Source organism: Natrix helvetica, assembly GCF_964273705.1.
Source record: "Natrix helvetica genome assembly, chromosome: 5".
In the NCBI taxonomy this organism is placed as follows: domain Eukaryota; kingdom Metazoa; phylum Chordata; class Lepidosauria; order Squamata; family Natricidae; genus Natrix; species Natrix helvetica.
This window is the reverse complement of record NC_138551.1, coordinates 94,439,163-94,460,410: the sequence shown is the minus strand read 5'-3', so window position 1 is coordinate 94,460,410 and position 21,248 is coordinate 94,439,163. Positions and strand designations below refer to the sequence as shown.

Below are 21,248 nucleotides of genomic sequence, written 5' to 3'. Positions count from 1 at the left end.
GTGTGCAACCATGCATTTCTTGAAGTACTACTGCAGTACGTCTTCGTAAGACCTTTTGCACTCACTGCCCCATGCGAGGTTGTACATTTATATTGCCGAGGGCAGCTGCAATCAACTTCTTCCTGCTTGAGTAGGGGGCTGGACTAGAAGACCTCCAAGGTCCCTTCCAGCTCTATTCTACACCTTTCTGGGAAGTATCTGTGGTAAGTAGTTGGAATACCGCACCCAGTTTTGGTCACCACATTTCAAAAAAGGTGTTGAGACTTTGGAAAAAGTACAGAGAAGAGCAACTAAAATGATTTAAGGCCCAGAGATTAAAGCATGTGAAGAATAGTTGGAGGATATGGGTTTGGCTAGTCTAGAGAAAAGAAGGACTAGGGGAGGATATGACAGCAGTCTTCCAATATTTGAGGGGCTGCTACAAAGAAGAGGGGGCCAAATTATTCTCCAAAGCACTGGAGAGCAGGACAAGAAACAATGGATGCAAACTAATCAAGGAGAGAAGCAACCTAGAATTAAGGAGCAGGGGGCTGGACTAGACCTCCGAAGTCCCTTCCAGCTCTATTCTAAGTCAGAGACCCCACCTATCTGATAGGCCTTGGAGCGTGACCACTTTGCTAGTCCTGGTGAGGCATGAAGAGATAGCTGGTCCAGAAGATAACTTTGCCCTGTGCCATGCAGGGGCTTATCCAGTATTTTTTTGCTGAGGGGCAGGTCCACCACATGTGATAGTATGTTCCATTTATCTGTTTGCATTCCCAGCATTCTGGTGATGTGTTTGGAAACATGTTTGCTAGTCTTGCTGGTTGCTTCTCTTCTTGATTGGTTTCCATCCAGAAATCCAGCTGGGTGGATGAAAACCTAGCTTGTGCGGGTATCTAGGCTTCGTTCCAATATGACATCTGAACTCAGAAAATGAGTTAATTCACTAAACAAGGAAGTGGTTTGCAATGCCATCATAGGCATAGTAACATGGTTGTGTTGTAAGTAGATGGGTGTAATAACTGAACCAAACATCAGGGAAATCAGTTAAATTCCTGCTTTGAATAGGTACATAAATAATCAACTTCCTTATACTGAACTATAGGGATTGATGGAATATTGACACGATTTGGGCTTGCCCTTCCATAGTCAAATTTTTGCCTGTTATTTTATTCTCTCTTATTTTCTTTCTCACGTTCACTCTTATTTTCTTTGCTTCTTTCTTAATATTTGCCCTGCTTTTTATCCCATTGCAATTTCTTAAATAAAAATTATATAGTTTTATTATACAAACACTGATCAATATTAACGGTGCACTTAAGGTTTAATAGTATATTCAAAATCTCAATTGTTTTCTATCAGAGAGGAGGTGTATTTCCTTTTGCTTTTATTTCTTGTATTTTGTAGGTGTAAATATGTATACTTGTGTATGTATTTGTATATGCGTGTGTGCACATATATGTATGTATATAAAAGGAACATGGTGGCTCAGTGGCTAAGACGCTGAGCTTGTTGATCAGAAAGGTTGGCAGTTTGGCGGTTCGAATCCCTAGTGCCGGGTAACAGAGTGAGTTCCCGTTACTTGTCCCAGCTTCTACCAACCTATCAGTTCAAAAGCATGTAAAAATGCAAGTAGAAAAATAGGAACCACCTTTGGTGGGAAGGTAACAATGTTCCATGTGCCTTTGGTGTTTAGTCATGCTGGCCACAACCACAGAAATGTCTTCGGACAGAGCTGGCTCTTTGGCTTTGAAACGGAGATGAGCACCGTCCCATAGTCGGGAACAACTAGCACATATGTGCAAGGGGAACCTTTACCTGTGTGTGTGTGTGTGTGTGTGTGTGTGTGTGTGTGTGTGTTTATGTCTTTAGTTTATTCTGATAATTTTACTTGAAAATTAACAGGGCTATCCAAAGTAGTAGGTGCTGTCCATCCTAATGAATCATGACGATAACAGTTGGGTAGCAGAATAAATTGCTAGTGTGCAAACCCTTTCTGGAAGTGCAAACAATGATAATCCCATTAATAGCTTTAGTCATTCTTGGAAAGTTGTTGCTGATAATCTGACAAAGGAGAACGTGTTTCACAGTTATTCTGCGTGGGAATTTTCTGCCCCCCCCCCTTCTGTTAAGACTTTGTCAGGAAATCATATGTTGGTCTATCATGCTAGGGGATTTTTGTATGGATACAAAGCATGGACAACTGTCAAAAGCGACAATCAATCGAAACTTGAGCCTTTGAAATGTGGATATAGAGCATTAGTCACAATGGCACAAGTTGAATGCGTACAAAAGGAGTCCTCCAAAGAACAGGTGAAAAAAGAGGGAAATTGTAATTTCATAAATCAAAAATGAGAATGAGACTGTTTAGGACATGTAACACCCAGTGACAAACAGCAACTACTTAGATTAATTACAGAAGGAAATATTCAGAGGAAATATATCCTGGTTGGGGGGGGGGGAACTAAGTGCACGGTTTGGCAAAAATGCAACATCCTTGTTTTTGTACGTCATCAAAAGAACAAAGAACAAGTGATGGCTTCCAAGCTTCAGGAAGAGATGGTGCTTCAAGGTGAAATTTGCAAACAATATAATAAAATCCCACCAGGCGTCAAAAGCAGAGGAGCAGCATTCCATGATAATTATTTGTGGCATCGTTCAGCCTTATATGAGCATATGATGTCCAAGATCTTACTTGCTCAGGATTGCAGTACAAGTATTTTGGTTGACTTTGTGTCGATAGAATTGCCACCATATCACAGGCTAAAAGGGCAGAGAAGCAATATGCAGCTACTCCATGTTCGTTTTACTCTTGGGCAGTGTTGTGGCCCACCAGCGGCCAGCGGAGCTGGCAGCAGATTCGGACAGTGAGGAGGTTGGGGAGGAACATGGGCCAGTCCTGGAGTCTGGGGAAGGCTCTGATGAGGGCTCTGTGTTGGAGGCAGAGGGGGGGACAGAGCTGTATGTCAGTTATCAGCTGCCTTCAGAGTCAGACATCAGTAAGGCAGACAAACAGCTGGAGCCTGCTCCCAATGTGCGCATGCACAGAGTTGCCAGATGAAGGGAACAAATAAAGAACGGGGGTCGACTTGGGAGTGAGGCCACAGGTGGACGATGAATGGCTCCTCGCAGAGGAAATAAAAGAGGAGCAAAAGGGGAGGGAAGTTTGCAGGAGACAATTAGTTATATATTAGATAGATGATAGATAGATAGATGATAGATAGTTAGATAGATAGATAGATAGATAGATAGATAGATAGATAGATGATAGATGATAGATGATATAGATGATAGATAGATGATAGATAGATATAGATAGATAGATAGATAGATGATAGATAGATAGATGATATCTCTAACATCTCTGTCGCTTGCTACCTACCCCCCCCCCCCGTAGGTAGCAAGCGACAGAGATGTTAGAGATAAAGAGATAGAGATAGATAGAGGTGTTAGATAGATAGATAGATAGATAGATAGATAGATAGATAGATAGATAGATAGATAGATGATAGATAGATAGATGATAGATAGATAGATGATAGATAGATAGATAGATAGATAGATAGATAGATAGATAGGTAGGTAGGTAGGTAGGTAGATAGGTAGATGATAGATAATGTTAGATGATAGATAGATGGAGGGAGAGATGTTAGAGAGGGGGAGATTTTAGATAGATGAGAGAGGGAGGGAGGGAGAGAGGGAGGTAGGTAGCAAATGAGATAGAGATATTAGAGAGAGATAGAGAGATGTTAGATGATAGAGATAGATGGAGGGAGAGATGTTAGAAATAAACAGTGAGATTTTAGATAGATGAGAGAGAGGGGTAGGTAGATAGTAAGTGAGATAGAGATATTAGAGATAAAGAGATAGAGATGTTAGATAGATAGATGATGGAGGGGGAGAGATGTTGGATAAAGAAATATAGATGATAGATATATAGATAGATATGTTAAGTAGATAGATTATAGAGATGGAGGGAGTAAGAGAGAGAATGAAGTAGCCAAGATATATGGTCTTAGGATTTGCCAAGTTGTATTGAAACGGAGCATCTGGAGGCTACAGATCTGACTGAAAACACGAACATTTACAGATTGTTGTTGTTGTTGTTATTATTATTAATAATAATAATAATAATAATAATAATAATAATAATAATAATAATAATAATAATAATAATAATAATAATAATAATAATAAACCTCTAGCTTTTAGAACATGGCTGAGATTCAAGTCTCAAACCTTCCATATGGGAGGAACTTCAAGAAGAAACTCTTTGCTTCATGTTCTCTTGGGACACGCACGTACCTGCTTACGAGGCTATCCATCACAAGACTTTAGAAATTCATTTCCAGGCTATTTTGGGGAGAATTGCTTTCTCCTTTTGGAGAACATTTCTTAACCTTAGCATCTTGAATAATCAAAGGGATGAATACAATTATGATCTCTTGGAACTTGTAAGAGGATAAATCCAGGCTCCCAATTTTTGAGTTGATTAGTCATTTTATCAGTGACCTTATCAATCCTTGTGGGCCACATCACTTCAGGTAAAGTATCTGTGTAAATTGGTTATAAATCAGAATATCCTCTCTCTGATGAGCCTCACAGTATATATCAACTCCTTCAGAAGGACAATCGGCCACTGTTCAGATCTCTCTCATTCTCGCTCTACCATCTTGCCCCCTTAATTAGCATTGTGCAGCAGCTGCCAAAAAAACCCACACAGTTCTTGGCTGCATCAACAGAGGGATAGAATCAAGATCACGTGAAGTGTTAATACCACCTTATAATGCCTTGGTAAAGCCACACGTGGAATACTGCATCCAGTGTTGGTCACCATGATGTAGAAAAGATGTGGAGACTTAGAAAGAGTGAAGAGAAGAGCAACCAAAATGATTAGGGACTGGGTGCTAAAATAAATAAAGAATGCTTTCTGGAATTGGGTATGGCTAGTTTAATGAAAAGAAGGACTAGAGGAGACATCATAGCAGTGTTCCAATATCTCAGGGTTTGCCATAAAGAAGAGGGGGTCAAGCTATTCTCCAAAGCACCTGAGGGCAGGACAAGAAGCAATGGGTGGAAACTAATCAAGGAGAGAAGCAACCTAGAACTAAGGAGAAATTTCCTGACAGTTAGAACAATTTATCAGTGGAACGACTTGCCTCCAGAAGTTGTGAATGGAAGTTTTAAAGATGTTGGATATCCATTTGTCTGAAGTGGTGTAGGGTTTCCTGCCTAAGCAGGAGTTGGACTAGAAGACACTCAAGGTCCCTTCCAACTCTGTTATTCTATTCTATTCTCTATTCTCTTTATTCTATTCTATTTTCATCTCGAGCTGCAACCTATCAGCAGACAACTAACCTTTCTCTGTTCTGTTAGCTTTCCTTCCTTTCTTTCCCCATTTCTTAGCACTGTAGCCTCAAAAAAAAAGACCAATTCTACAAAACTGCCTTCTTCTCTGGACTCAAATTCACTCCGATTCTGCTATCTGAGCATGGGGATAGAAAAGATCCCCTTACGCCTACTTCCATATGGCGAAATATTTTTGCAGTCATGCCACATGCTACCCGCAGCTGTTTCTATGGTAGTGGGGTTTGTTTTGGACGAGGCTCCTCCGAAAATGTGAGGCGACCTGACTGAAAACAAGGCTACAATTTTTAATTTACAACTGATGCTATGGTAACCGAACACATCTTGTCTGTTTACAAACACAAGACTCCAGGCCTGGGAAAGTTCAGCTGTTGTTTTTTTTTAAATGTAGGAGCTTCTCTTTTGAATATTTTACGAGTCGCACTGAAAAAAATGAATCAAGCTGAAGAAAGGGAATAGAGACATGTTTCAAAACCAGAAATATTATCCATCCTAAAATGGAGTTAAGCAGGAGAGCAATATTTCTACAGACCTCGATGAGAGGAGGGAAAAGAAACCACTGTATGAGTAGGGGAAAACACCATAATTCCAAAAAGCCAGCAAATTTATTTAAGAGTGCAAAAGTATATTTATAACCTACAGCAAATCAGAAACCCCTTTTGCAGAAATTAATAATTTTGACAATGATGCTTTTTATTCTCACCAAGCCAAAACGGGGAGAGCAATTTGGAACATTCTCAATGGGCCTGCTCCAAAATGCTCAAAAAAAAAGTTTTTAAAATTTGTAATTCTACTGAAATAGGAGAGAAAACCCAGATAGCTGACAAGCCTCCCTGTGAAATGGTTATTTTATCAAGGCTTTTATTGTGTTCTTAAATGTTTGTTTAAACGAAGGCAGGGAAATGACAGTTCACCCACTTTTGTCGTTGTATCTGTGGTTCCCCATTTGTGCTTTATTTGTGGTTGTGGTTTCGCCTGGGTGTGCAGGTGTGTAATTGTTTCATCTACATATCTTCTTTTGTGTGTGTGTGTGTGTGTGTGTGTGTTTGCGCACCCTGTGGTAACATTTACTGTTGAATCTTTCAACGTTACTTACGTCCCTCTGTTCATTTTATTGCCAAATTGTCTTTAACTTCTTCAGTTGGCAGTACTTCCTGTAAACTGAACCCTGAACCAAAAATTTTTAAAAAATGATTATTTAAGAGTGGTTTTATAGTTTGGGCATGACCTTTTACCATGGATTTTGATTCTTACACAAACTGCTTTCTTTCTAGTCTTCTAGCAAATTCTTGTTTAGTTATGGCCCACAGATAATCAGACAACCCCTGTCAGATAGCATCCGTGACATGTTCAAACTCTCCATGTAGCTGCCAATAGCAAATGTTTGGGAATGTTCTAAGACAAATGGTTTAATCCAGGGGTGTCCAAACTTGGGAACTTTTAAGACTTGTGGACTTCAACTCCCAGAATTCCCCAGCCAGCATGGCTGGCTGGAGAATTCTAGGAGTTGAAGTTGGCTGGGGAATTCTGGGAGTTGAAGTGCACAAGTCTTAAAGTTCCCAAGTTTGGACACCCCTGGTTTAATCTATAGGTTTTTCAGTTACGGCACTGTTCACATTAAAATTTGTGGATGGGATGGGGGAGACATGGCTTCTTGGTGGCTATTTTTGAGTATAGAAAAGACACACATCCCTACGACCTATTCGCTCGCACAGAGAGGGACTTCTCCAGGTGCCGTCCACTAGACAATGTCATGGGGCGGCGCCTAGGAGCAGAGCCTTCTCTGTGGCGGGCCCAGCCCTGTGGAATGACCTCCCCCCGGATATTAGGACCACTACAGACCTCCGCTCCTTCCGTGTTAAGCTCAAGACCCACCTTTTTCAAATATCTGGCCTGGCTCAACCATAACTTCGTTACGCTCCTGAGGGGTTTTTAATTTAGCAATTTTATTTAAGGGGATTTTAAACTGTGTTTTAATTGTGTTTTTAGCTGTGTTTATTGTCCTTCACTTACAAGTCTACTCTCCTCATGCACAAATGTAATTGTCCTTGTTTTTTCGTATGTATGTGTGTCCTATGTGTATTTTATCCTTTTGATTGTACGCCGCCCCGAGTCCTTCGGGAGAGGGTTGCGGCTAATCAAATAAAATTTATTATTATTATTATTATTATTATTATTATTATTATTATTATTATTATTATTATTATTATTATTATTATCTTGAATTAAAGATTTGAACTAGAAAAAGACAGTGGGTCAATGGCAGAAAGACCAGCTATTTTTGGTCAATAATTGTTGGTCAGTCACCTTTACTGTTGCTCCACAGCTAATAACAGAAAAGCTGTGTAAAAGGCCTGGATTGATCTGCTTTTTAGAAGGTACTTAAGGGAAAATAATTGGTGTTTCCTCATTCTCAATCCTTTTATCTTTTCTTGGCTTTATACGGACTAATATTGGAAGCCAACATTGCTGGCTTGTTAGAAACAGGGTATGATTGCCACCCACCAGAGCATAATTTCATGCATTGTGTAGAACAGCCAACCGTGATGAAAACTACTCAACACTGTGATCCAGTTGGATCCAATTGGTTTCTAATCAAATTCTGCTGATGGGACTTTTATTGTTTTGACCTGCCGCTTACAGGTAGTCCTCAACCTACAGCCACAACGGAGCCCCAAAATTTCTGCTCTTAAGTGAGACATCTGTTAAGTGAGTTTTGCTCCCTTTTTTTACGACCTTCCGTGCAGCCATTGTTAAGTGAATCCCCACAGTCGACAAGGTAGTCACCCGGTTGTTAAGTGAATCTGGCGTCCCCGCTGACTTTGCTTGTCGCAAAACGGGATTGCATGACCTCGGGATGCAGTGACCATCGTAAGTATGAACCGGTTGCTAAGTTGGATGAATTTTGATCACATGATCATGGGGAATGCTGCAAAGGTAACTATGAAAAACAGCCACAGGTCACATGTTTCAGTGCTATTGTTAACTTTGAACAGTGACTAAATGAAATGTTGTGAGTCAGGGACTACTATACTGCACAATTTCTTCCTTTGGCCCAAACTGGACAATCCTCAAGGGCTCCATTTTATGATGGGTACATTTCAGTCATTGCAGAACTTCTGGCTGAAGTCCAAAGAATTATTAAAACTCCAACATTTACATATTTTATTATTATTATTTGAGATGACTCTTTGTTACAGGATACTGACAGCTGTTGGACATCTGTGTACACAGATACATTTTTTTCCTTGTAAACACAAATGCATAATATCATAATTTACAGAACAGAAATTGTCCTCCTGTTCTTTCATCAGAAAAGTAGCTTATTTGGAAACCAAGTTATCCTAAGGAGGTGTTCAGCCCTCTGGTGTGGTTGTGTTTTTGGCAATCTGACTCATGATTTCTGAAATAATTGGACCACGTAAAGGAGATGCACAAAATTACTCAGCTGAAACCTAAGAGATGAGATGAGCAATGCTTTGGTATATTTTCAATATGCAGGAGTATCCCAAAAGGATAAAAATGTTGGATTAACATTCCAGCATTCTTTAGAAATTGTTGAAACAACGAACAAAAAAAACCCCAACACAATCATGTAATGCACTTTCTGCTACGCGTTGCAAGAAAGCTCTGTAAAAGTCAGCCCGCTTCCAAAAACACTGTGCCAAAATTGAAAACATCACATCTGGTTTCAGCTTTAACTTTTTGGAAAAAGACAACAACCTTAGACATTTTTTTTCTCTACACTGACGGGAGGAGGAAAAAACACAAACACAGAGAATAAAGATTAAATATGAGACAAGGAGTGTGTACCGTATTCACACATTTCACATATATAAATTAAAATGTCTGTTGGGGCTAAAAGCAGATCTAACATTCATTTTCTGTTACCTTTGGTTTTCTCAAAGTTACTGGGAATGCCACCTTCCCCTCTCCAACTATGTGTCTTCATCACAACTGAACAATTTGTGGTTACTAATGAAGAACTGTGGTTAACGTAACCAAGATTTCTGCTTTAACATGGTTCGGACTATAGAATAGGAAGAGAATGATGGTGTAGCATCAAGTCAGTATCAATTCTTCATGACCAACAAGATTGCCTCTGGGAGTATCTATCCTGGTGTTTCAACAGTGAGTTTTGAAAAATCCTTGTTAATATTAACTAAAGACAGAGAACTGTAACAGTTTAAATGGAATTAAAAGTGGAAGGCAGAAATTTGGTCTAAGGAATGGAAAGACTTGGAGGTACAAATGATGCGTTTGAAGTTTATTCACCACGGTTAAGAGGGAATCCGTCCCGGATGTGGGTGGCGGAAATAAAATTTTTGATGAAAGAAGTAAAAATTATGGAATAAAATTAAACTGGTTCTTTTTGTGTCAGTTTGCTTGTTTCAAAACATCTGGAGCCCACGTTAAGATAACCACAGAAGGAATGTGATGGAAAACAAATTATATTGGGTGGGTATTCTGAGATTAAGTCTCTATTCTAGTTTCTAAGATATCAAAGTTTTCTATTGTGCTAACGGTAAGAACAATTTAACCCTGATTTTTTTTGTTTTTCTTTTCTTTTTTTAAAAAAAGAACTTATTTTCCCCATAACCACAGTACATTACTACAGGTTTCCAAAATGTTGTTTTTTGTTCCATTATCCCAAACCAATTTCCTACTGCCAATTCAATGCAAATGCTTAACGTGAGATTAAGCTGATGCGGGGTGTTTTGGGGGGAAAAATAGACAAGTGCTTTCCCACTTTGTGCTTCTTGCTTTAATTTGCCTTTTTCTTAGCAACGACCACAGGGAACTGAAGTCACTAGTGAAACCAAAGGCTTTCGCTCCCCATGCCCATAAAACAGCCGTTCCAGGAATGCGACATTATTCGGAACAAGAAATCCAGCGGCTGCATCAAATCTAAACGAAATTCTTAGAGAACACTTTGAGGCAAAAAGAAAGAAAGAAAAGAAAAAAGTCTAAAATAGTTACGGGCGTCTGCCAGAGAGGAGATCAAGGGGACTCAAAATGGCAGCCTTTGGATCATGTCATCGTGGCAACCATCTTACCCTGTTTCACCCCTCTTTTAATGCCACGTTTAGGACTTTAGAGAGTTGGGACCAAAGTGTTCATGATCAGAGTAGGGAAACGGGGAGGACGCATTTTAGAAACCAAAAAGCAGATTGAAATTTAAGTAAATTTCAAAAGTAAAGGGAACATTTTCCCCATCCTTGACATTCCTGTTTGCTTCAACCAGTTGTTGCTACTCAAAGAACGAGCTGAGGGGGGAAAGTCAACTCTTTGGACACGGGGAGGGGGCTCCTTCCTGCATCGGTTACCTTCCACCAAGTAACTGTTAACTATCAAACTCTGTCCATAAATTTGGTCGCTGAGGGTGAAACCATCCAGTTAGCATAAACACTATCATTTGCATATCTTGAAAACACAGCCTTAGGCCCATCGCTTCTGGCAAGTGGAACAGGGCTCTCTTCGGGCCAGTTCGGGTATGACATGCCTAAAAATGAAAACAGATAATTTTTTCTGCACTGAAGAACCAACACTTCATGTGCAGACAGTAAGGCCCTTGGCAAAACTCCCTTTGCAAATTGAAAGCCAAATGACAAGACGAGCCCTCGCCTCCCCAAGGAACTCCCAATGTGTTTCCCAGGGAACTGGGACCCAAAGCTAAAACTCACAAAAAAAATAGGAACTTCGCTGCAGCCTGCTCAAAAGTTTGCTCTTTTTACAATTTGAGAATGTTATGTTTTTAAAGGTAAAGGTTCCCCTTGCACATATGTGCTAGTCATTCCCAATTCTAGGGGGCAGTGCTCATCTCTGTTTCAAAGCTGAAGAGCCAGCGCTGTCTGAAGACATCTCCGTGGTCATGTGGCCAGCATGACTAAATGCCGAAGGCACACAGAACGCTGTTACCTTCCCACCAAAGGTGGTTCCTATTTTTCTACTTGCATTTTTATGTGCTTTCGAACTGCTAGGTTGGCAGAAGCTGGGACAAGTAACGGGAGCTCACTCCGTTACGCGGCGCTAGGGATTTGAACCGCCGAACTGCCAACCTTTCTGATTGACAAACTCAGTGTCTTAGCCACTGAGCCACCGCGTCCCGCGTTACATTTTTAGGGGAATGCAAAAAAAAAAAAAAGAGAGAGAGAGAGAGGTTCTTGTAAGTGTGGATTCCTGTGGCAAACAACAATAAATCTCACAATTTGAAAAAAAGGTTGAAAGTTTCGGCATGCATTGTTTTCAATCAAAGACACTGATGGACGGAGGAAGGAAGATTTATTTGTGTGTTTACAGGCACACATGTCAAGGTATATAAATATGTCTGAGAGCCTGGAACATAATCCAGAAGGCCACTGAAATGGATATAAACCAAAACTTGATTCTGGCTTTTCGTAAATGGCTTAATTTGAGGTTTGTCTTTTAAAAAAAAATATTTAACTTGTAAGGTGCTTCGAGTGGTTTTGGAATTGGGCAGCAGCAATAATAATGCCCAGCCCAATTCCTTGAACCCATCAAGTCTAAGTTTCTTGCAAATGAAATACTAAATCAAGATTCTTATAGGGAATCTAATCATGCCCGTTGGAGAGAGTCACCCACTTCCCCCAAAAAAGTTCCTGGATTTAAAAAAGACGATTAACTTGGCATGAAAACTATTTTAAGAGCCCGGCTACGAATTTAGGAACTGGGGCTCGTGACAAATGAATGGAAAGGCATGGCTTGAATTAAAGTCATTTCAAGGCCTTGATGGCATGTGCAACGTTTAATTAGGAGACCAAAAATGAAGGAGTTTTGGCAAGATTTGTCTTTACTGTCTATCTCACCACCACAATATCAAAGCACATTCCTTCTAAGACACTTGCAACCACATTCAAAACAAGGGTGTAGAGGCTAACATTTTCATGGAAAAAAAACAAACAAACCCCAAAGCATGTGAAAACAGCAATGGTTGTTTTCGTGGGATCGGAGTCTTTCAGCTCTCCCCCCCCCCCCCCCCGGACTCATCTGAAAAATCCCATTACTCAGTAAGCAGGCGTGGCTGTAGAGAAACATAATATATATACTCTACAAATGGTGAAAAGAAGAGGACGACCCAAACTTTTAAGCCGTAAAAAAGTGATGCTGTTTTTGACAGAAGACACCACCTCCAAAAAACAAAAATGGGATTTAAATTCTCCAACCCCAGATATACACAAAAAGGATAATTTTAATTGGATAATGGCTAGCATTTTTTTAAACTTCCCCTGAGAATGCTTCCCTGATTCTAGGATATTTGTCTTTCTTAGGCTACATATCTATATCCAGATATATAGATATAGAAGGATAGGTTGCACGTTTTCACATCCTTTAAATGTTTTTGTTATTGTTAAACACAGCTGTAGAAGACGGCTAAAGGAACAGAGCTTGACAAGAAATGAAGAGGGAAAAAAGGAGGGGGGGGGTTGTTAAAAACTTGCCAAGCAAAGTTTGATTGGTTTCATACCAACAAATAATACTCAGAAGGGCATTACAGAGAGCGTGAGGACAGTGCAGAAGAGAAATCAGTTTTGGGAGGTTGTGTGTGTGGCTAGAATCTAGTAAATGCATGTGAAATTCTACCATAGAGTTTGTTTTCAATCCATGTGGAAGGAAGTGTTCGAGGGAGGGGAACATTATTACAATCCACAAGGGGCATCTCTTCTTCCGAGAGTCCATCATCGTAAAGCAGAGAGTCCGAAGGAGTGGAAGCGGCCAGATCTAAATAGTCCTAAGCCAATAAAAGAGAAAGAGGGTTAAGGACAGAGGCCTTTGGGTCTCCGTTCAAGTCAAGTCGATCATCCCGAAGGACCCAAAATGTCAAAATTCAAACAACCAGATCCACACGGGTAGAGTTCAAGCTAACGACTTCATTGTATTCTGCCTATAATACAGGAATCTCCCAAAAACTGATTGCCTTCCCTTGGGAATGGATAGATAAAAGTTCCACGAAGGTACTAGCTCTCTTGCAGCTGCACAACAATTCAAGACTAATTCCCTGCTTGAGCCCTCTTCCCTGTGTGGCTGGGCATTTTTCCATAAAAACTCAGTTTGGAGGGATTTAGAATATTTTTATCATCTGGAAAACTAGCAGCCCTGGAGATATTTTTCCTTGGAATCAGCCCAATTCATGTTTCCTTAGATATCTGCTGAAGTTCTCCATTTCTCCTCAACTTAAGTAGAGTTCCTTGACAACACGTTAACATTGTGGGTCTGGCAAGGAACCCCTTTAGAAATCCACAGCCTTCTCATCCAGCATTATGTATCTCTTTCAGGAGACTGGCTCATCAATTGGCTACAGAAGCCTCTCTGAATAATCCTTTGTCTGAAATTATGGACATTTTTTTTTCAGAAGGACTGAATTCATGCACATCTGGTACTGCTGAATATGGAAGGAAAAAAACACTTCTTCCCAAGCAAATAATGTGCTTTGCGTTCATTTGAACTTTCACTAAACAGCTCTGGTGCAAATTCAACGGCTATCGTGTGATCCCATTACAGCTCAACATCATGTGGATTTAATCTTATTGCAAGATACAGTCTTCTAATAAAATTGCACCGCATTTAAAAAACAGCAACGCAAGGATTTGTGTACTTACACAACCTACGGAAAGGAGAAAGCCCTTTGCAAGTTTTGGGGGATCCCAAGATCAGCAGAATTGCACCAACCCTTGCAAAATATGTCCTGCAATTTCTCAATTTTTCTTCCCCAGGGAGACGAGTTCATTTAAATTTTATTCCAAAGGTTCCTAAGAACTTTTTTTTTTCATTTATGTTGATTCTGTTTGGGGATTTATTTTCTTGTAGTAGGTAGTGGTGGCTTTATTATCTTCTAGGACAGTGGTCACCAACTGGTGGTCCGTGGACTTCTAGTGGTCCACAAGAAAATTTTGGTGGTCCACAGAAAAATTATGTGCATTTTTTAAATTGTGCTAAATTAGGGGGCCTTAAATTACAGCCCCTGGGACGGATATGTGCAATGAACACTAGTGTTGCTGCAGTGTCTCCCCCTTTGGGGTCTTTTTTTGTGGGTCGGGGAGGGGCAGAAATTTCAACTTGGGGTCTGTTTTAGCTTCCTGGTGCGGAGCCTTGGACGAAAGCTGGAGGGAAGCGCCACAGGTGGCAAAGAGCCGGAGGGCCTTGTTCCAGTTGAACTGCATCATGGCCTGGAACTGGCTGACCATCTCAGCCTGCTGAGACTCCAGGCACCAGTACCTGGCCTTGCACCCCCACAGGTCTTCCCTCTGCTTGGAAAGCCTATGCTCATAGTCCTCAGTGAGGTGCTTCTATTGAGCCTCCTTCTCAGTCACATCCAATTTGAACTGAGCCAGCTGTTTTGCCAACTCTTTCTCACGGTGGCTGCTTATCTCCAACAACTGCTTCCTGTTGGGGCCCTAAGGAGCCCAGGTAGGTGAGGAGTGGCTGGGAGGGGAGGGGCAAGTAGAGGCCGGTGAGGCGCCCCTCAATGTGGGTGATATCAAGTTGGCCACACCCACCCAGTCACATGACTACCTAGCCACACCCATCCAGCCGATCATTAGGCAGATCATATTAGTCGTCCGTAGGATTTAAAAATTATGAATTTAGTGGTCCCTGAGGTCCGAAAGGTTGATGATCCCGGTCATAGCAGGTGCAGATGGGCGATACTAATTTCCTTTTATGATATCCTCTTTCCTTTATTTTTAACCTCCCCGATTCCCCACTTCCTGATCTGAGAAAGCCTGGTGTTCAAAGAGATATGATGAAACAGAGCATTCACCCCTTGTACACTTCATAACAATGCTCATACTCCATCTACAGATAGTCCTCAACTTACGACCACAATTGAGCCATTTTGTTCCTAAGCAAGATGGTTGTTACCTGAGCTTTGCCCCATGGCTCGTGTGATGTTGTTGTTGCCAGAGTGGGGGGGGGGAGTGGGGTTTATTATATTATTTTATTAATTCATTATGTGTCAAAACTTGATTTCATTGAGGGCTGCATCAGGGTTGTGCCTGATGTCAGGAGGGCCGGGGTAGGCGGGGCCAGCTCAACATCATTCGTGTCAGGGGCGCCTTTGGTGGCCCAAGCGCTCTGCCAGTGAAAACGGGTTCCCAAGCTCCGTTTTCAGCTGCGATGACCTCCTGCAGGGAAAATGGAGTTCGGGAAGGCTGCACACAACTCTCCCAACCTCCATTTTTGCTGGCAGAGGCATTGTGGGTCGCTCCTTCACTGTTTCCAGGGGAGCCCCACGGGCCAGATCTAAGAATCTCATGGGCCGGATCCAGCCTCCGGGCCTTGTGTTTGACACCCCTGAAATATATGATCTCTCTTTTATTTAAACCAATACAGGTATAGTCCTCATTTAGTGATGTTCAAAGTTGCAACGGCACTGTGAAAAAATGACTGTTTTTCACATAAACAGGCTGTTGCGGCATCCCCACAATCGCGTATATCGAAATTCAGAAGCACGATCCCATTTTGTGACCTTCTGACAAGCAATGCCAACCAGAAAGCCAGGAGTCACTTAACGACCACGTGTCTATCTTAACAACTGCAGGGATTCCCTTAACAACTCTGACAAGGAAAATCTTAAAATGGGGCGAAATTTCCGTGACAAACGTCTCATTTAGCAACAGAGGTTTTGGGCTCGGTTGTGGCCGTTTAAGTCGAGGAATTACCTATACTGACTTCTCGGGATCTTGCGGCCCTGTTGACCTAACCAAAGCTGCTGCCTCCATCCAGCTTTGTTTTTCTAGAACTACCAAATCCATCCATGTTAGGATGAAGAGAAGCATCGGATTGGCTTTAGAATCTGGATCTAACTGGGACCAGCAGCTGCCAGGAGAAAGCTGTTTCAAGACTGTCACTGTGTTAATTTGTTTGTCAACTTGAGCTTATATTCTGAGTTATACAGTAGAATGGATTGTTTCTTATCTGACAATGATTAATGTGCATGTCTCATAATACGTCACACATTCTTTTACTTTTTTTCTGATCTTCCGTTCGCCTGCCGAGGGAGGTGGGCAACATAACTCTTGCCAAAATGTAAGATTTAGATAGTAAGATTTGTATTATTATTTTATTTTATATTAAAGTTGTTTATTAGAATATGTTCTCGGGTTTTATTTTCTGTTTATCTGGAAATATGCTGCTTGGAAAGCCGACGATTCACACCTCATTAATTCGGGGGGGGGGGACTCTCCCTCCTTCACAAAGACAACTCCAGATTTTGCAAAATAATATTCAAGCGCTCATGTGCCTTTTCAGAAATGCATCATTCACGGAAAGAGGTGTCCAGAATCTCTCTCTCTATATATATATAATGCATGCATGTGTGTGTTTGTGGATGTGTGTGTTCCAGCATAACTCTGGAATGCCTTGAGCAATTTCAACCAAACTTGGTACACAGATGACTTACTCTCTGGAAACAAATACTGTGTGGGTAAGACACCCCTAACACCCCTCAGGGCTATGCCTTAAAATGGCTTCTGCTGTACCGCACTGTGGAGTTGCCATGGTAATGGCTTCACAGTACTCCACAAGGAGGCTCCCTCTGGTAAGGGGGGAAATTAGAAATTGCAGCAATGTTCATGGAAGGAGGGTACATAAATACATACCTGGGCAGCACCAGCTTATCAGCCAGTAAATTCTAAACTTGAGACGTCAGATTACATTATTAAATGTGTTTTTCTTTCCAAGAGCTACCCATTGGCTCTTTAAATATCTGTTGATTTACTTTTACTTATCCATTTCCTAAGTGGGGAAAATTTTTTAGAGGGAATTCTACTTCCTCTATTAATGAATTTAATTTTCTTTCAAAGCAAGGAACATAGCTTTGCCTCAAAAGGGAATGCTTTCTAATGCATGATTAGAAGGAGTTCGAACTTGACCGGCCTCAAGGTTGACTCAGCCTTCTGTCCTTCCAAGGTCGGTAAAATGAGGATCAAGATTGTTGGGGGCGATACTGCTGACTCTGTAAACCGCTTAGAGAGGACTATAAAGCAGGGGTGAAATCCACTTAACTTTGCTACCGGTTCGGCTCACTTCGCTCACGCGCACCACCTTCGTGCATGTGCAGCACCTTCCGCGCATGCGAAGAGCATCAAAATGATGTTCAGGTGGGTGGGCGGAGCCTGCTACCGAATGCACCTGCAAAGGTAAGCGAACAGCGAGTGGGAGAATCTGCTGTGCCACGCGATTTAGATGAACTAGAAAGCAGGAAATCCTGCTTTCTAGCTAAGATAAATCACACGTCATAGCTGATCGTCGGAAAAACCGGTTCGCCCGAACTGGTAGCATTTTTTTTACTGCTGGTTCGGGAGAACCGCTGGCATCTTTACTACCGGTTCCGGCGAACCGGTCCAAACCGGTAGCATTTCACTACTGCTATAAAGCACCAAGAAGCGGTATATAAGTCTAAGTCCTATTGCTATTGACTCAGACTCCTATCCTTCCGAGGTGGGTAAAATGAGGAGCCAGATTGTTGGAAAAAAATGTGCTGAATCTCTAAACGGTTTAGAGAGGGCTGTAAAAATACAGTGAAGAGGTATATAACTCTAAGTGCTATTGCTATAGCTATTGACTCAGCCTTCCATCCTTCCGAGGTGGGTAAAATGAGGACCCAGATTGTTGGAGAGAAATATGCCGACACTCTAAACCGCTTAGAGAGGGCTGTAAAGCGGTATATAAGTACTATTGCTATGATGCAGGCATTTTCAAACACCTGTTGAAATGAATTCCCATTTCATACTTCCGAAAGATGCCCAAAGAGATGATAAGATAGGTTGTGCGAAATGGCCTTTGTTTAGTGAACTTGTGTTTACAATTACGCTGCTTCCTTTAAATTAAATGGCAGTAGTTGATTGCTATAATCAGAGCTGCCCCGTGCATGTGTACACAAAAGCATTTTGCACTCTGCAATTTTTATCTGACCTCAAATGTTTTCTTAATCTAAGTAACTGTGGCACGTCTGATCCCAGGTGATTAACTAGGATTTTCTCCCTTCCTGCCTTTCAAATATCCTTTCTTTAAATCTCTCCTTGAACAAGTTCTCTTTAAATGTGACCAAAGGTGAATAAAGACTCCAAAGAGAAACCAAGTACCAATCACCTCCACCACGCATACCTATGTAGCTGTAATGAATTTTGTAAGGTTCTTACCCGGCTTTTGACCATCATTTTTTCTAATTCTTTACTGATCTCAGCAAACATTGGCCTCTTATCTGGTTCCTGTTTCCAGCAGTGAATCATCAAATTGTACCTTGAAGAAAACAAGCACACTTTTAATCTTCAAATGAAAAGGAGGAAGGGCAGGAGGAGGGAGGGGAGGGAGGGGAGGGGAAGGAGAAGGAGGAGGAAGAGGAGGAGGAGAAAGGAGAAGAAGAGGAGGAGGAGGAGGAGGAGGAGGAAGAGGAGAAGAAGAAGAAGAAGAAGAAGAAGGAGGAGGAGGAGGAGGAGGAGGAGGAGGAGAAGAAGAAGAGGAGGGGGAGGAAGAGGAGGAAGAAGAAGAGGAGGAGGAGGGGAAGGAAGAGAAGAAGAAGAGGAGGAGGAAGAGGAGGAAGAAGAAGAAAAGAAGAAGAAGAGGAGGAGGAGGAGAAATAATTCCCGGATTCCAACATTTCTGTATTGTGAAGGTGATATTGGAATCTACTGGAATGGGGCACCCTATAAAATAAGCAATCACAAGTCTCTGTTCTGACCCCCTCCCAAAAAAAAGCTTTAGGGAGAAAGCCAATAGATTTCTCCAACCTATGCATATCCATGCATGAAGATTGATGATAGGACTTTGGCTTAAATGCATTAATTCAACAAATTCATACCCAACTTTTCAACAGGCTGAAATCTTAAAATATTGCAAAGAATAGAAAAACAATGAAAAGAGCTTCCTCTCTCATCAACCCTGTAGCTATTCTTTTTTCATCTCAGGTAAAGCCTGGTGGCCTTCAAGAAAACTCCAAGGGAGAGTCAAAGCGTATTTATTTTCCTGCAAAAGGACCATATATCTGGGCTGCAAAATCCTGGATGACCATTTCTGCGTCAGACCTGGAAGCCATCTTTTATGTTGGGCCTTCAGGCCTGCCACAATTTCTACTGTAGGAAAATAGGAAGGGGGATTATTATGGAGTAGGGGAGATATATAGTCAAAATAACATTCCTTTCTCAGAGAGTCAAGGACTTCTGGCCCTGCAGCTGTGAAGGTGTGACTGGGAGGCATCTCCAGTTTTGGATGGTGCCTGACTGGACCATGTGATGGACATGTGGGTGCTGGGCAGGGACTTGGACTTTCACTTGGGTGGGGAAAAGCTGGGAGCTTTCAGATTCGGGTTTTCCCAGATGTGCCAATATGACATCTCTAATGAAATGGAGCTTTGAGGAAACTCAAGCCTCGGAGTCTTCTTTCCTTGGGGGTCTTACTTGGAACCCTGACATTCTGTATTTCTTTTTTGTCAACCTAGTATTTCTCCTAATTTTGCAAGCTGGATGTTGCAGACTTTTCAATGCAAGCAATAGCAAGTCCTAGTTCTCACTGAAGAAGAGACTGGATAATATAATTAGGGGTCAGGGTCTTAAGGATTAGACCAGGGTTTCCCAACCATGAAATATGCACACCTGTTGGCCTGAACCATTAAAATTCTCAACCATGGCCATCTTCAATAACGGAATTCAAGTTCATCTTTAGAACTACCAACAGAAGACAATGTTTGTAGCTCGGGACTGAACTGTGGACTTCTGAGCTTGGTTGTTTTCTTGAAGACATTTCATTACCAAACCAGGTAACGTCTTCAGTGCACATCTTCAACCTAACCTTTGCCAGACCAATTCTTGAATACAACTCGTCCGCCTTGAATCCACATTGTACATCAGACATTAATATGATTGAGAGGGTCCAGAGGTATTTCACGAGAAGAGTCCCCCACTCCACTGCTCACAATAGAATCCCTTATGTCAACAGGCGTGAAATTTTGAGCTTGGACAATCTGGAACTGCGCCGCTTGCGGTCCGATCTAAGCATAGTACACAAAATTGTCTGCTACAACATCTTGCCTGTCAAGGACTACTTCAGTTTCAACCACAATAATACACGGATAAATAATTGATACAAACTCAAGGTGAACCGCTTCAAACTCGATTGCAGAAAATACGACTTCAGCAACAGAGTGGTCAACACCTGGAATGCTCTGCCCGACTCCCTTGCTACAGCCTCAAACCCCCCACAGCTTCAACCTCAAACTGTCTACCGTGGACCTCACCCCATTCCTAAGAGGTCCCTAAAGGGGGCGTGCATAAGTGCACTAGCGTGCCTACCGCCCCTGTCTTGCTGTCCCCATGTATCTGTACTTACTTCCTTTGTTCATGTTTATGTTCATAAACATACCTGTTATCTTGTGCTTGTTTCACAAATATATAAATAAATAAACAAGATATTACGTAATTGTGGAATAAAATGTCTGCAAGAGAACAACCGAGCAGAGAGAGCATCAAGGACTCCACATCTAGGAAGTTGCTAAGATGAGGAAACTGAATTCGATGAGCCACTTCATCGTCCTTCCTGTGCTCCACCAGACCTTCATCCTTTTGGGATGATGGTTAAAAGTTTAAAGGCTCTCAATGGGGAGGAAACAATAACTCCTAGACAATAACTCCTAGACACCACCCCACCACTCCCAGGAGTCCCCACGTGGCCTGTTTTGGATGCAGGTAAGTGCAGGGTGCACACGGAGGCTTGAGGAGGGTGAGAAACGGGCCTACCGAAAGTTCAGGAAGGACAGAAACAGTCCCGTATCCAGCCTCCAGAGCCTGGGAAGACCATTTTCGCCCTCCCGGAGGCTCAAAAAAAAAAGCCTCTGGGGCCCAGGGAGGGCAAAAACGCCCCCCCCCCCCACACATACCCCATGGTGT

At 41.8% G+C, this 21,248-nt stretch overlaps 1 protein-coding gene across 2 annotated transcripts in view; it reads right to left on the bottom strand.

Moving 5' to 3' along the window:
- Positions 1 to 8,500: 8,500 nt before the first annotated feature.
- Positions 8,501 to 21,248, bottom strand: part of RET (ret proto-oncogene) — a 146,482-nt gene continuing 133,734 nt past the window's right edge. The window contains exons 18-20 of one of the 2 annotated variants that reach the window (XM_081953742.1): positions 18,510 to 18,609; positions 12,952 to 13,099; positions 8,501 to 10,852 (exon numbers count right to left, since the gene is read on the bottom strand). In XM_081953742.1, coding sequence (XP_081809868.1) covers positions 10,701 to 10,852; positions 12,952 to 13,099; positions 18,510 to 18,609 — 400 coding nt within the window. In that variant the 3' untranslated portion in view covers positions 8,501 to 10,700. Of the gene's footprint in view, positions 10,853 to 11,614; positions 13,100 to 18,509; positions 18,610 to 21,248 lie in introns of those variants that run through there. The other variant, XM_081953743.1, reaches the window with a different exon arrangement.